Here is a 17,014-nt window from a genome sequence, read left to right as displayed (position 1 = left end):
TTCATTAAACGAGCATTATGACTCAAGCATTGAAAATCACAAAATGTCAAAATCTATAAATAATTACTTTAAGTTAATATCATCAAACAGTGTATCTCTATCGAAGATGCACAAAATGTGTATGCATTTCTGGTGGCCCAGATTCATTTATTTCAACCGATTGCTCTGATGACAGATTGGCGCATTTATCTGATCGAGAACTGATAAATCGGTTCAACGCTTCTGGAATGTTGCTCCATTCCCGAAGGTGGGCTCATTTAAGCTCCCGAAGGCTACACCGGTCTGAAGATCGTGTCCTTATGTTAACCCATTTATGCCTAGTGGACTCTCCCATCCTTCTAAATTGGATAAATTTATTTCAAAAATTAGGGATGTCTAGTATATTTATTTCTACATTTAGAATATTTCTTACAGAAATTCCTTTAAGCAAACAGCGCAGACTTAGATGAGACGCCGCACCATGCGGCGTGTCTCTGGGTCTACGCTGTTTACCAAAGCCTTTTTTTCTAGATGCTAGGCATAAATGGGTTATGCTCGTGTGTTTTTCGAAGTTTATGAGGTCTTTTCGAGCCAGAGGCGACATAATGTGTGGACCCGTGGCAGAGTTAAAAATAATACATCAATTTGTTTTACTGAAAATCGATTACTTTAATTAATTAATATTACAACATACATTGGTTTTAACAAAAGTCGATTATTTGAAACAGTTCAGAGTAGCACATAAATTGGTTTCACTGAAAATCAAATGCATGTATTATATATATTTATTAGAAACACATCAATTGGTTACACGAACAATCGAAAATCTGCTACACTTTTTAGTAAAACATCATTTAGTGTTTTTTTTAAATCGATAATTTGGTACAGCTAAGAGTAACTCACAGATTGGTTTTGACTTAAAATCGATTATTTGGCACAGTTACGAGTAACACTAATTGTGCTTAGTTAAGACAAACACATACACTGGTACAGTCAATAGTAGCACTAACATTGGCACATCTAAAGATAGCAAATAAATTGGGACAGTAAATTGTTACACATAACTGGCACAGTTTAAAAAAACACATGAATGACACAGTTTATATTAACACATAATTTGTTTGATTTTTGTCAGCCGTGATGAGAACTCAAGCGTATTTTGTCTTGGGTTGTTTTCTTTTATATGAATCATAACACAATAGTCTTCGTATTGTATATTTCGTATAATTTTCTGTAAAACGCTTACCATATTATGCCAACGGAACTGGTAAAACATGAACATGCATCAAGTATATTTGCACCTTGCTCTTGGAAAAGCGGATCTTAATGTGCGTAAAGTGTTGTCCCAGATGAGCCTATTCATTGCAAACAGCCTAATCAGAGAGAAAACACTTTCTGTGTTTATTGAATATTTCTTCTAAATGAAGTATCTTCTAAGCAACAATGCAGTCTAGGCGGAAAGTGTCGTCTAAGAGTAATCTATACGGGTAGCAAAGGCTAGTCTGGGGCGGCACTTAACGCAAATGCATTAAGCCCCGTTTTCCTAGAACAAGGCTAATGTCTATCAATGAGGAAACATGATCAACAAAACGATTGAAGGTTCTGTACATTGTGTAATATGATAATAATAAAAATTGACCAATGAAATGACACGTGATAAAAAGTAAAATGGAATATCCAATCGAAACACGTAATAATTACATGTTTTGTTCGTTTCTGTATAGACTACAATGGTATCATCAAAATAAATGTTTTTACCTCAAATATGGATGCAGGGTTGCGACGTGTTCCGGTTAGACTCGCGGATTATGGCTAATCAAGGACGACACTTTCATCTTTAATAGAATCCTTCTTAATTTAAAGGGACTGTCCAACAGATTAAAGCGTCGTTCAACGCGAATCGATATTTTGGGAAACTACGAGGATTGCTTATATAGCTGAAAAATGCCTCCGCTTATGACGTGAGCGTGGATGATCGAGTGGTAAAGTCGGGAGACATTTTACTCCAAGCTTCCATGACTCCAGGGGTCAGTGGTTCGAGCCCTGTGGAGGTTAACGTTTTTTCTTCTTTTTTTTAAATTGTATTATTATTTTTTACTGGAGATTTTTAGTTCAAATGTTTAAATTTATCAATATAAAGCATTTAAAGCAGTTACTGACAAGCTTTAATACATGCCAAAATCTGTTGGACGGCCCCTTTAAGGTAGTCTATTCTAAACGAACATCCAGTTCAGGCGGAAAGCGTCGTTCATTATTAGCCAGAACGAGGCTTCATAATAAGACTACTAAAAAGATCATACCTGGCAAAGATCTGTATCGCCTTAGAAAATGTTGACCTCATACCGACCTGTTCAAACAATTAAATATATCTTGAGGCAATTTTTGGCGTCAGTGACTAAGATCAAGTGTGACCTAGATTTATGGTGATTGATACGCAGCGAATAAATAAATGCACAATATAACTAAACACAATTTATAATTTACAGCGGCAAACATTTTTGTAATTTAAAACAATGGTTTATGTTCACAAAGAAAGTTGTATACATTTTGGAAATAGACCTTACTTAATTTTTAGGTAAGTCATGAAACAAATATGTTTATACCTTTCGACAAACCAATACCAATGTAGATAATACTGAACAATATTACTCATAGCGTTTCAGTATTAGATTGTTGTATTCATTACAGTATGAACATACACTTTTACAAAGCATGCACAGGCGCATAGTATATAGCAGTTACTTATCTTTATCGCCACCACTACACTTAATGTCGCTTCTATTACAACTCATATTTTTCATAGGGCTTATCTTTTTTAACAAATGTTGTAAAATTTTGAAAAATCAACAAATAATTCATATTTTAATATCTACTAAAACTGTTATTCGAATTGATCCACTGTTCAATGAATTTTTATTAAACGAGCAATATGACTCTATCATTTAAAATCACGAAATGTCAAAATCTATAAATAATTACTTGGACTTAATATCATCAAACAGTGAATCTCTATCGAACTTGCACAAAATGTGTATGCATTCCTGGTGGCCCAGTTTAATAATGTCAACCGATTGCTCTGATGACAGATTGGCGCATTTATCTGATCGAGAACTGATAAATCGGTTCAACGCTTATGGAATGTTGCTCCATCCCCGAATGTGGGCTCAAGCCCCCGAAGGCTACACCGGTTTAAAGATCATGTCCTTATGTTAAGCTCGTGTGTTTTTCGAAGTTTATGAGAGCTTTTCCAAGCCAGTGGCTACATTATGTGTGGACCCGATGTGTGCCCCAGCACTCGTACGTAAATGAAATTACTAGACCCACGAAAGTTTTGTCGAATTTTGTAGTATAGCTGCAATTTCCAGCTAATTCATGGTTACTGAAAGATTGTTTTAACCCATTTATGCCTAGTGGACTCTCCCATCCTTCTAAATTGGATCAATTTATTTCCAAAATTAGGGATGTATGGTATATTTATTTCTATATTTAGAATATTTCTTACAGAAATTCCTTTAAGCAAACAGCGCAGACCCTGATTAGACGCCACATGGGTCTACGCTGTTTGCCAAGGCCTTTTTTCTAGACGCTATGCATAAATGGGTTGATTGCGGTGTGGTATTGTGTTGTTTAGGTGAAGCCGGAGTACCAGGAGGAAACCCCACCTTTCCGGTATGGTGACCACCAACCAAACTAGCTTGCTGCTGGGAACTGGACCCTGGCCGCCTGGGTGAGCAGATAGTGACGTCCATGCCGAGACAGGTATTTTTCGCCGTTTTATACCCGTTATTTTATGTTTTAATTGTTTAAAATGCCGCTCACTTTCCAGCCATATCAGCAAGAAAGTTACTAGCGTTTATTACGTATTAATATTCGGTCTATCTGGTATGTGAATGTCATTTAAAAATTAAAGACAAGTAATAATGGTTATAAAACGGCGAAAAATACATGTCTCGGCATGGGCGTCGCCATCTTGACTATCACGTGATTACCTCCTCTGAATAAGCCTCGTTCTGTAATTCATGTGCGCAAAGTGGCGTCCCAGATTAGCTTGTGCAGTTCTCACAGGCTTATATGCGACCACACTTTCCACCAAGACTGGCTGTTTAATCAGAAGAGACCGCCTTTAAAGGAAAACATCCATTAAAGCAGAATGTGTAGTCCTTGATCAGCCTATGCGCATTCACGGGCTAATCTTCGATGACACTTTATGCACATGCATTAAGCCAAGTTTTCACAGAACAAGGCTCAATAAACAATAGTCAATAGGCAAGAACATGTCGAATGGATCATGATAAACAGAGAAAGTTAAATAAAATTAATAAAAAAAACTGAATTGGATGGACCTAATGCAGACTCTGTTTCCCTTAATGCGTGCATTCTCGTCACACGTCCGTAATGTATTTGTCTATTCCATAGCCTTCCTGATTTGTTACCGCAGAGTTGCCTTTCTTTGGTTCCGTTTCTGGCCGAGTACTCTCCCTTCGGTTAGTAAGACTTTCGCTGGGACGTTTAGCTTTAATGCATAATGGACATTTAAAGAGATTTTAAACACATTGGATATAAACCGGAAGCTGAATTTGGGTAGGTAAAGATCCAATAAACCGTACATATTTACATTATAGTTATAAAACTGAGTTATAAAACTTCACATAGTTCGGTTCAGTAAAAGTAAATAAACATACTAAGATTGATCCGTGATATAAATTTAAGCCATATTGAGTCAAGATTTTAAAACGTCATGTTCTCTTTTTCGAGTACATTGTTTTTAAAGTTATATATCTCAATCGGGCATTTAGGCGTTAAGAGGCATCAATTACAATTTAAACTTATGTTAAAGTTTCTCTCATAAGTGTAGTTAAACTTCAACCAGACTTTTGCAAACATGATACAAAATTTACCTAAATTGAAAACAAACACGTCGTCATCGGTGTTAGCCTTATCGGTGTCGCGCGCATGCCTCGTCTCCCCGGGAAGCAGCAGCGGACTCGGGGGCGGCGGCGGCTGACCGGAAGTTGACGACGTCGAGGATCCGCGCGCGCTCAGCCTCTTTGCCAACTGGAAAGTGCTTGTTGCACTTAGCGGGGGCACTGGGACAGCGCTCTTCGGCGGCTGAACGGTAGTCGATGACGAGACGTCGACCGTCGGCTTAAGGCTTGGTCTTTTGTTCAGCTGAAATGTAGTGGTCCCTCCAACGGCTGGCTTACTCGCCCTGTAAATGTTCGTCTTAAGATTAATTTAAAAAGACTTGTTCATATGTATTAACATATTTTCGCACATTTATTGAGCCATAATAATCAAAATAATAATATATATATATAATGCACATCGATGACATTTAATACAAATTGCCTTTATGGGGTTTTAAAACCTTGTCCTTTAACTTTATGAGCAAAATCGAACGAAGTATTTTGGGTAACGCTTATATTAAATAGTTGAAATATCACAATATAATACATACGCGGGATGTTGGACGCTGCGCCTGTGCTCCTGTATCTTTTCCTGCACGTGGCGGTCGTAGTCCAGCGAGTACGTATGCATGTCCTCGTGAACTTGATTCGCGCGCACCGTGTCCGCGTCCTTGATCTAGGGGCACATTTATTAAGGTATTTTAGGCACTGACAGTCTAGATAAGAAATCGGTCTACGTGGAACTATTTTGTTATTAATGGTACGATTCATTTAAGAGGCTCAGAGAAGAACACGTTCTGAGAAAACGGGACTTAATTCATGTGCGGAAAATGCCGTCCCAGGTTAGCCTGTGCAGTCCACACTGGCTTATTTAAAACGACACTTTCCATCTAGAATATTTGTCTAAAGTAAACCTTCTTTACAAGAACAAGTCCATAAAAGCATTCAGTGTCGTCCTTGAATAACCAATGAGGACTGCACAGGCTATACTGTGAAGACTCTTTACGGGCATAAATTCAATGCGCATAAATTAAGCAACATTTTCCCAGAACGAGGCTCACTGAGTATGTATATTACTGCGATACGCTCACATTGAAGTAATGTGACTTGGTATAGGAAACACTTACAGTTGCCTTGATGTCCAACTTCTATTGGATCAACTCGATCAAGTACCAGCTATTGTTTTATTTTTGAAAGAACACTGATATTATAATTTGTTTAAAAATCACATACTCTTCTAAAAATGTATTCCTACACGTTACTTGATACACATAAGTGTTGCTTAAACAAAAGAGTGTTTTTGCAAGTTTTATTACGCCATTAGAGTTTCAATCTAAACTGTGGAAATGGTCAACTGATTTTCTTCTTGGTATTCATTGTAACATTGGGCCTGCAATCAAATACAAAACGGCGAATGGTAACTTGTATATTGCTGTTTTGTCTGTGCCCAAAACACCTAAACGTAACCGTGTTTCTGTAAAATACCTATATAATATTAAGCTATGTTAATGTTGGTAGATGAAGGGGCCTTTTCACAGATTTTTGCATGTTTTGAAGTTTGTCATAAAATGCTTTATATTGATAATTGTAAATATTCGAAATAAAAAACTCCAGAAAAAAAACGAGAATAAAATTAAAAAAGAAAAAAGTAACCCTCAACTGGGCTCGATACACTGACTCCTGGAGTCCTGCAGTAAAAGTATGTACCATTTAGACCACTCGACCATCCGCGCTCACGCAATGTAGAAAGCATTTTATACTATATATAAGCAATCCTCGAAGTTTCACAATATAACGACAGCAACAGAACTATCCAAATTATTCAATCGTTTCGCGTTGCAACGCTTTATAACTTTCAGGTTTTTTAATCGTCAAAAGATGCATATATTGGCTATTTTGAAGCATGGTAAATGTTCAGTATTACTGTTTCCTCACAAATAGTATAACTAAATCGAAAATTTGCGAATCTGAAACAACTTCCTTTAATTTTTCAATTAACCAAGACGTGAAAAGGCCCATTTAAAACATATTAATAAAACAGTAGTATAGCTGGTTTAGGTTCAACACTTTTAATTGCAAATATTTAAGTTACGGTTGTATATCAGGCTAAGCACAACACCTAAACATAGCTTCGCTGGCCGTGTTCGATACTTAAAGGGATCTTTTCACGCTTTGGTAAATTGACAAAATTGAAAAAAGTTGTTTCAGATTCGTAAGTTTTCGTTTTAGTTATGATATTTGTGAGGAAACAGTAATACTGAACATTAACCATGCTCTAATATAGCCATTATATGCATCTTTTGACGATTTTAAAACCTAAAAATTATAAAGCGTTGCAACGCGAAACGATTGAATAATTTGAAGAGTTCTTTTTTGTCGTTAAATTTTGTGAAACTACGAAGATTGCTTATATAAAGTATAAAATACGTCCAGGCTGTGTACTCGGCGGAATAGCTCAGTAGGCTAAAGCGTTTTTACTTCAGGACGCTGGCAGGACTCCAGGGGTCACTGGTTCGAAACCTGCTCCGGGCAATGTTCTTTTCCTTTTTTTAATTTTTTTTCTTGATTTTTTAATGGAGCTTTTACGATCCAATGTTTACATTTATCACTATAAAGCATTTAATGAATAAGTTAAAAAAAATGCCAAAATCTGTGAAAAGGCCCCTTTAATATATCAATTTTATAATGACCGACGTCAGAATCATGCAGTTATATCCGTTCTGACATTTATAAATTTGTCTATGACACATTTAGGTGTGTTAAAAAGTGCTTGGCTTAAACAAATATTCGTTTATTACATTTCTGTTTTGTCAAATGAAACATCACCGATATACCTCTATCATTTTTAGCCTCGGCATGTCTCTATCATCATTCATCCGTCGTCGTCTACGACTTGTACGAAGTTGTTTGGTGATGAGGATGACAACGATTAGTAAAAGTATAGCAATGACCGTCGCCATAGCGAAAATCACCGGAAGTCCGAGTCTTCCGAGCGATGATTCTACAAAATAGCAATTTCATATACATGTACACCCGATTCTTTTAGTGACAATCGATATGTAATTTTGTAACTGTTTCTAAATATAGTTATATCTTTGTTGGCCTTTATTTAATGATACCTGTTTTATGATATTTTATCCCAAAAGAGATATAATGTAAACAAAGTCATATAAAATATGAAAGCGAATGTTTTCAAAAAGGCACTTCATAACTTGATTCATTCGATCTCGAATAAGTTAAGTTCCTGATATTTGTCGTCGTATGTCTAATTGCTGCATTGTCGATCCCAATCTCCATTAACAAATGCATAAATCATTACCCCCGTGCAGCGATTTGAGTGGAACCAGCATAGCTCGATCAGGTCCCTGCCGTTTTAACCAACCACGTGATGATAACCGAGCCATGTGATACAATGATTTTCCCGTTTTTATCTTTACTTTTTTTATAATTTAGGATTTGTTTTTCATTATGCAGCTAAATTTATACACTATTTTTGAAATACGAAAGAAAATGATACTACTTTTCATAATATAATACATTTACTTTAAAATCCTTTCAGATCTGGAAGGATTTTCTTGTGATGGCAGAGATATGTGAGAGCATGGAACGACAACTCGTGGAGAGCGTGGAGATTGAAAAATTGTTACAAGATTCTTCAAGCAAGACAAAATACGAGTAAGGCAAATATCATGATACATTTTTGCAATATTTTGACTTAAAGGCTTACCAAATTAATGTTTTGCGTCCTCGGATTAGTAGAATTTCAGTTTAGATTTATGAAATAGTAAATTGGAGTTGATGAGCGTATTAAAAAATTGAATATTTTACAGCATGTTTGCGTTACCTTCGCACGGAATCGGTGTCATTCCCTCTTTATCGGAGTTCCCACTAGAATTAGTTAAGTGGGTGACCCGTGTTATTGTCGTTATTGTATTTGGTTTTGGTGACGTTTCTGTTATGACGTTGGGTGTTGTTGTTGTTGTAGCGTTTGATGTCGCAGTTGTTTCTGTTGATATTTTTGTAAAGGCTGATGTTGAGGGAGAGCCAGACATTGCATTACTTGAGAATGTTGTCATTGGCATTGGCACATCTAAAACGGTAAAATTTCATATAGCGATGTCGTAATTTTAATTAAGAAATATTTAATATAATGGCCTTTCGAATTTAAATATAAACAAAAATATGCTACATAGTACTACGACCACGCCGGGTATGCGGATACTTTGATAACAGATGGTACATCGATAACAGAGAACATCAAAAGTCACGCGCAAGAGAAGGTTTCTTCAGCTTTCTGTTATATATGTTCTGTTCATTTTGTTTTCAGACACGGGACATTGTTTGGTCGATTAATGGTATAGCACTTCGTATTGCGGAGAAAGAAAAACGGTGGATTATATTAAAAAATGATAACATTCCATCGATAATCAGCAGGCATCAGTACATATTTCAACATAATAAAATAATTGGTAATAAACCAAGAACGTGCTAACTTTTCGAAATAAAAGATCAATATATCCATTAATGTTACAACATGCTACATTTTAGTTAACAAACGTATTTGAGAAAATTCAAATATTTTAAGAGTCGGATACCAAATTTCATGGAAACTTCTTAAATCGATTATCTCAATGACAAGCGCACTTCTATTCCAGATGAGTCGACACTTTTTACCAGCTATAACACACTCTTTTTAGTGATTCAGAAATGCAGAATTCGCTGAGGAATATTTTTATTGTAAAGCAGGCAAGTCATAAAAATGTACGCATTGAAGTAAATTAAAAACGATTTACCGAAACAGCTTCTTATCCATTGGAATATGATTATGATTTTGTGTAAATGTGAAAGATACATATGAAACTAACTCCATATATCTGATGTGTATAGTCTATATGGCCATATATTTTCTAGTTTTCGTGTCACCCAACCGCCGGATCTTCGCATAATACACGAGCTTAAACAATTTTAACTAACGTTCTTTGTAGCGAAACAGTTGATCTAAAGCAATATAATTATGGTATAATAAAGGACAATAACTTATATATTAGATAGCATGTCATGAAACATCACTCTGCTACAACTGCTACTTAGAGATAAATATCAGCAGCGATGCAGGTCCGAAATCCTTTTAACTCAATCAATAAAGTGATTTAGGGTCAGGTGAATCGCACTTCGAGCTAACGTAATCATTGCGTAAGGTTTTAAGTGCTAACTTTAAGTAGAGCTCAAGATAAAGGGAGTTTTCAAGTTCAATTGTTAATTTTGTTGTTACGCATAAGTATCGTCTTGATGATGCGATTCTAATGGGCATCAACGACATAGGATTTTATGCAAAACAAAGGTGTATTCGTCTCTTAAAGACCCATTCGCTCCCGTTATTAAGAGCCCTGCTATAAGTAAAATTTAACACGATCGTATTGATCCACATGATCCGTTGTATTTTGATCTCTCTGAATCTCCAGTTACCACTAAAAACAACTTCATAATGTAGACAATTATTTCCGGTCGTCACTTGAAATATATCTCTTCAGAAATATGCATGTTAATCTTATTAAAATTGCAATTATAATATTACTAGTATTTATTAATAGTAATGTGATTTTTGAAAACGAACACCGCCATTGTTTATATTTCACGTGTGCTTGTAATTAAGTTATGCATAGATCCCCAATGTTTCGCGCTTCACTATGCACAGTGATTCGTACTTCAAAATGTTTGGTAAAAATAACCATAATAATTGAGTCGTGTTACGAGAAAACTGGGCATAATGCATGTGCGTAAAGTGCCGTCCCAGATAAGCATGTGCAGTCCGCACAGGCTAATCAGGGACGACACTTTCTCCTTTTATGGCATTTTTCGTTTAAATGAAGTCTCTTCTTCGCAAAAATCCAATTTAGGCGGAAAGTGTCGTCCCTTATTAGCCTGTGCGGACTGCACAGGCTAATCTGGGACGGACTTAACGCAAATGCATTATGCCCAGTATTCTCAGAACATGGCTCATATACATAAATGCATTTCAGGTAGAAGACAAAACTCGGTTATAAGAGTGCCCAATGTGTTGAAAGTCTCTGTTATCCGAAATATCGTTTAAATGGAATCAAAGTGTCTGCAACTTCATGAATACCACCTATTTAAAAATGCTCTATCTTCGTTTATATTTAATTAAATACCATCAAAATTTCAGTATTTGAAGCACAGTGATTACTCTACATGCTGGAATATCCAACAATTTCTTGAAATATTTGTAATGAGTTTTATTTTGTTAAAATGTTTACTGTTGATCCAGTTCATGCTCTTTTCCGACCTATTTTTCTATTTTAGAGGCAAAATCTACCATTCGTCCGTGATTGCTTTTCCCAATCAAAAAGGATTAAAGCATTTATAAACTCTACTATGTGACTTGTCTAAAAACAAATCTTTAGGATATACATAAAAAATAACTGAAGAATTTTCCCCTCGCTCGTGTCTTTTGTTTTCCTCTGTCATCGAATTGCCACCGGTTATCGAGATGACGACTAACCATTAAAAAACATTAAAAAAGACTAACGATTTCAAATCGAAACCAAAAGTATTCTTGTCTCAAACCTGAGAAAAATTAAAATGCAAAAACAAACATACTGGGAAAATACTTATTTATGAAATCACACATTCAAAACTTTACTTTAAGTGAATTATTAATAGTGAGACAATGAATTTAATAAGTGAACGAAATTCTTAAAACGTTAAAACGTTTACAAAAGTGAAATACTTTATGAATGTATAAATGAAACTGAATAAATACCTGACGTATTAAACGCTGCTGAAGTTGTATTCAATGAAACCATCTTCAAAGAATCCGACGATGTCACGGAAAGGGATACACCTGGCATTTGATTTGAAGACGAAAACGTCGTTGATCCTTCGGTTGTAGAAATCGTATGTTGCTGTGATTGTTTTCGTAAGCGTTGTGCTAGCGTCCTTGCTAACAAACTGCTGTGACGTGACAGTTGATGATGACGCCAATTTAAGTGTGGCAGTTTCCATGATGGAGGCGTTTGTCGCGTTTTGAACATTTGGTGAAATAGCTTGGTGTTAAACTCGTTGATGAGTTATTTGATGCTTCTGTGGTGATCAGTGACGTTTGAACGACTGTTAAAGACTTGCGTCTCTGACGTCATTTGAGAATCTTGTGTCGATGACGTCACTATAGTGGCGCCAGGGGCATCAATTGGTTGCACGCTTGTTACAGAACGAATGTTTGCTGGAAGGAAATTTAATCTAGTATACCTTATGGAGACACACACAAATGAAGATTTCTATAAACTCCAAACAACAAAACGTCTAATATTTCAATTGATGATTTCAAATAACAACAATGTTATTTTAAATTTACATTAACGTCCGTATTGTTATTGAGCTCTCCTATTTAGCGCAAATCGTTTAGAACTGAAAGTTATCTTACTTTAACAAAACTTCACAACTAGAGGTACATTCATTTAAGACAGAAATGATGATAAAAAAACAAACTCGCTTTCTCAAACAATCACATCCAGTAATGGTTTATAAGACGGATTCAAGTTGTGATGCATACATGCACGCATATATATTTTTTTTAAATATTTATAAGCATAGCTTACTCGGAATCGGAAATTCTAGATGTCCGGCGTTAAGTGTATTTGCGTCCGTAAACAGCTATGTTCTAATGATTATCTTAAATATATTTTGTCTTGGGCGGACGAGACAGGAAATTCGAAGTATTATAAGAAGTCAAAACCACTTGTAATGTGACGCATGTGTTACTAATATACAGTATTTTGTATACTTTAATGTGAATGAGCCTTGCAAAGTATTCTCCTGACTGTAAAGTTGTCTACAGCATTTGGGCCGTGATCTGTGAAAAAGGGGTTTAATGCATATGCGTAAAGTGTCGTCCCGGATTAGACTGTGCAGTTCGCACAGGCTAATCAGGGACGACACTTTCCGCTTTTATGATATTTTTCGTTTCAAGAAAGTCTCTTCTTAGCAAAAATTAAGTTTAGGCGGAAAGTGTCGTCCCTAATTAACCTGTTCAGTCTGCACAAGCTAATTTGGGACGATACTTTTAATACGCAAGTGCTTTAAACCCTTTATCACAAAGCACGGCTCATGTTTATACTTAAATGTGGATGACCCTGGCTAAATGTTCGCCTGACTGTTCAGTTGTGAACAGCATTTGTTTCTTCATACGTAGTTTTTAAAGAACCGATTTCATAACTTAAATTTTTAATGTATCAAGCAATATATACATCGCTAGCCGATAGCAAATACTTTATTGTGGATGCAATTTGATGAAGCAAATAATATACTGTAGACCATTAGAATGCTTAACATCAAAACAAAGCATTCACTGATTGAAAAACAAAAGCAAAAACAAAATTAATTAATTAATATAATATATTTATATTATTGAAATGATTGGCAAAATAAAAGGGGCCTTATAACAGACTTTCTGCATGCTTTACAAATTGCAATTCATTTGACAAAAAAATAATTATATATATATATATATATATATATATATATATATATATATATATATATATATATATATATATATATATAAACATTCAACAAGTATATTTGAAACAGCCATACATGTATAAAAAACGTGATCCCGACAAAATTGAGTCTTGTTATTTCGTTCTGTTATATAAGTATGTGAAATATTTTGTTAAAAAATGTGTCATAAAATCTTTGGACCGTGTTCTGTGAAAAAGGGGTTTAATACATGTGCGTTTAGTGCCTTCCAAGATTAGCCTGTGCGACACTTTCCGCCCTAAACTGTTCTTTTACAAAGAAGAGACTTTCTGTAAACGAAAAATACCATGAAAGCGGGAAGTGTCGTCCCTGATTAGTCTGTGTGGACTGCACAGGCTACTCTGGGACGACATTTTACGCACATTCATTGAAACCCCTTTTCACAGAACACGGCCCATTTCTTCGAAATGTTAAATCCTCCATCCATTTCCTCCTTCATTTTCTCTAGGGTTTCTTTCATTCAGAGACTCTGTCGGTGATTTCAGACTGTTAATTTCAGAAATAAAACTTTCGTATGATTATTTTTCGAATATGACATCCTTGATAATGAGAAGTTATAAACGGGAGTTGGTACAAACCAGGTTCAGTTTGTATCCCGAATACAAAAAAAATCTAGCAATTTTATTGTCTCTTTTTTTAAACAATTAAGAGGATACCACAACTATACATATGTCAAACAACAACTTTTATTAGCCTCGTTCTCGAATTACCGGGCTTATCGCAGGTGCGTTAAGTATCGTCCAAGAATAGCAGATGCTGTCAACCGAGGCTTAAAAGGGATGACACTTTCCGCTTTAATTGTATTTTTGTTAAAAGGAAGTCTTTTCATAGCGAAAATCCTGTTAAGTCGCAAAATGTGTTGTAACTGACAAAGCGGACTGCACATGCTAATCTGGGACGACGCTTTACGCACTTGAGCCGTGCTGTGTGAAAAAGGGGTTTGATGCATGTGCGTAAAGTGTCGTCCCAGATTAGCCTGTGCAGTCCGCACAGGCTAATCAGGGACGACACTTTCCGCCTTAACGGATTTATGCAAAGAAGAGACTTTGTTTAAACGAAAATTATCATAAAAGCGGGAAGTGTCGTCCCTGATTAGCCTGTGTGGACTGCACAGACTACTCTGGGACGACACTTTACGCACATGCATAATGCCCAGTTTTCTCAGAACGCGACTCAAACGTACCAGACTCCGTTTCACCAGAGCAAGCCTCTTGTATGTTTTAGTTGTTAAACAAAATCTTAAAAATAGTTCCGAAATTCATGCGTTAATATTGAAAAGATCATTGAACATAAACTGACATATCACAGTTTATCCATCGCAGAATCATCAACATTTTGCCCTGCTAGTTCCTCGCTGTTGTCCTCCACACCATCTTCTCAGTCATCACAATATTGGTTCAGACCGTGAAAATGTATTTTAAGACCTTGACATCGGCAGTTCAACAATGAAAATGTCGATTCAGACCGTGGCAATTGAAGTCAAAACCGTGACATTGTATGTTAAGACCGTGAACTTGTATTTTAAGACTTTGACGTTGGCAGTTCAAACAGTGCACCGTGGCAATGGAAGTTAAGATCGTGACATAACACGATAAGACCGTGACATTATAAGTTAAGACCGTGACGTTGTATGTTAAAACCGTAATATTGTACAATACGGCCGTGACATTGTGAGTTAAGACCGTGACATTGAAAGCTAAGACCGTGCCATTGTAACTTAACACCGTGAAATTGTAAATTAAGACCGTGACATTGTCAGTTAAGACTGTGACATTGTAAGTTAAGACCGTGACATTGTATGTTAAGACCGTGACATTGTTAGTAAAGACCGTGACATTAAAAGTTAAGACTGTTACATTGTAAGTTAAGACCGTGACATTGTAAGTTAAGACCGTGACATTGAATGTCAAGACCGTGACATTGTAAGTTTAGACCGTTACTGTGTAAGTTAAGACCGTTACATTGTTATTTAAGACCGTGACATTGTAAGCTTAGACCGTGACGTTGTATGTTAAAACAGTAACATTGTACGATACGACCGTGACATTGTCAGTTATATCCTGACATTGTAAGTAAAGACCGTGCCATTGTATCATAAGACAATGACATTGTAAACTAAGACAGTGACATTGTAAGTTAAGACGGTGACATTGTAAGTTAAGACCGTGACATTGTATGTTAAGACCGTGACATTGTTGGTAAAGACCGTGACATTGTAAGTTAAGACCGTTACATTTTAAGTTAAGACCGTCACATTGTAAGTTAAGACCGTGACATTGAATGTCAAGACCGTGACATTGTAAGTTAAGACTGTGACATTGTAAGTTTTGACCCTGACAGTGAAAGTTAGCACCGTGACATTGTAAATTAAAAACAGTGACATTGTAAGTTAATGCCCTGACATTTTTAGTTCAGACCGTGACATTGCAAGTTACGACCGTGGCATTTAAAGTTTAGACCAAGATATTTTTTAGTCCATACCGTAAAATTATAAGTTCTTATCGTGACATTGTCAGATCTGACCGTGACATTGTAAGTTAAAACCGTGACATTGTTAGTTAAAACCGTGACATTTTCAGTTCAGACCGTGACATTGTAGGTAGACATCGTGACATTGAGAGGTCAGACCGTGACATTGTTAGTAAACATCGTGACCTTGACATTTCAGACCGTAAGTTAAAACCCTGACATTGTAAGTTAAGACCGTGACATTGTAAGTTCAGACCGTGACATCGTCATTTCAAATACTGAAAACGTCACTTCTGACTGTTACATTGTGAGTAAAGGATCTTGCATATTTTTATAATTTCATGCAATGTTCAGTTAAGCAAGTTTGGAATTTATTTTAAAAGAACATGTAGACATACAATAGACTTCGGTTTACTGACGTGACCGAAATAATGTTATCTGAATGGTAAAATGCATAATGTAAATGCTTTGAAAACAGTTGAAATGTTTTAAGAAGATGCATTGTCTTCGTTGAAAAAAAATGCATATCATGCTATAAATTCGGATATCACCGCACAACCCAACAAAGAAGCTTTTAATGAAGCAAACAATTGCTAAAAACTTACATGAAATTAATGTAATCATAAGTATGCATATCCTGACCGCATCTCGAGCATTCATCATTTTTAACTTGAAAACAAAAAAGGTAATTCAAAGTAGTAGGTAACAACTATTTTTTATGAAAAGAACTGTCGGATTGCGTAATGAGTAAATTGTGTTTTTGAAGTCGCTTGTAAAATATACTAGCGTTTAACCGAATTCTTTGTCTTCAATGAGCGACAATGCAAGTACTTCCTTCCGGAATGATATCTGCGTCCGGAGATAATTCGTTGTTGTGATGGGCTGGTTAACCTCATTTTGCGATGTAGACAAAGCCTTTTATGTCTACCAAATTGTAGTCTGCTTGTTGCGCCCATTTCTATTCGGCGCACTGTGACAACCTTTGGCAGAATTAAGACATTTTGTGTTATTTTTTACTTTAAAATGTTATCCTACAGAATCGGTGTATACAGAGCTTATGTCTTCTTAACCCTTTGCATGCTGGAAAATTTGTCGTCTGCTAA

At 36.0% G+C, this 17,014-nt stretch overlaps 1 protein-coding gene across 3 annotated transcripts; it reads right to left on the bottom strand.

Moving 5' to 3' along the window:
- Positions 1-752: 752 nt before the first annotated feature.
- On the bottom strand, positions 753-16,668 carry LOC127882153 (mucin-5AC-like). 3 transcript variants are annotated; one of them, XM_052430618.1, is made up of 7 exons: positions 16,517-16,668; positions 11,668-12,126; positions 8,731-8,976; positions 7,721-7,887; positions 5,438-5,562; positions 4,878-5,188; positions 753-4,492 (listed from the first exon to the last, which is right to left on the bottom strand). In XM_052430618.1, exons 2-7 carry the CDS (start codon positions 11,936-11,938, stop codon positions 4,362-4,364), a joined length of 1,251 nt encoding a protein of 416 aa, XP_052286578.1. In that variant the 5' UTR covers positions 11,939-12,126; positions 16,517-16,668; the 3' UTR covers positions 753-4,361. The 3 variants fall into 3 exon arrangements, with proteins under 3 accessions (XP_052286578.1, XP_052286580.1, XP_052286579.1); XM_052430620.1 differs by lacking the exon at positions 16,517-16,668 and adding an exon at positions 12,503-12,561; XM_052430619.1 differs by lacking the exon at positions 16,517-16,668 and adding an exon at positions 12,328-12,448.
- Positions 16,669-17,014: the final 346 nt, after the last annotated feature.

This window comes from Dreissena polymorpha, chromosome 5 (genome assembly GCF_020536995.1).
Source record: "Dreissena polymorpha isolate Duluth1 chromosome 5, UMN_Dpol_1.0, whole genome shotgun sequence".
NCBI lineage: Eukaryota > Metazoa > Mollusca > Bivalvia > Myida > Dreissenidae > Dreissena > Dreissena polymorpha.
This window is presented reverse-complemented; position numbering and strand designations above follow the sequence as displayed.

Coding starts and splice junctions, on each gene's coding strand:
- LOC127882153 (XM_052430618.1), bottom strand. CDS start 11,938: ATGTTCAAAACGCGACAAACGCCTCCATCATGGAAACTGCCACACTTA. Junction 5,189..5,437: donor CGCAGCGTCCAACATCCCGC/GTATGTATTATA, acceptor GAACATTTACAG/GGCGAGTAAGCCAGCCGTTG. Junction 4,493..4,877: donor CGTGTTTGTTTTCAATTTAG/GTAAATTTTGTA, acceptor TATGCATTAAAG/CTAAACGTCCCAGCGAAAGT.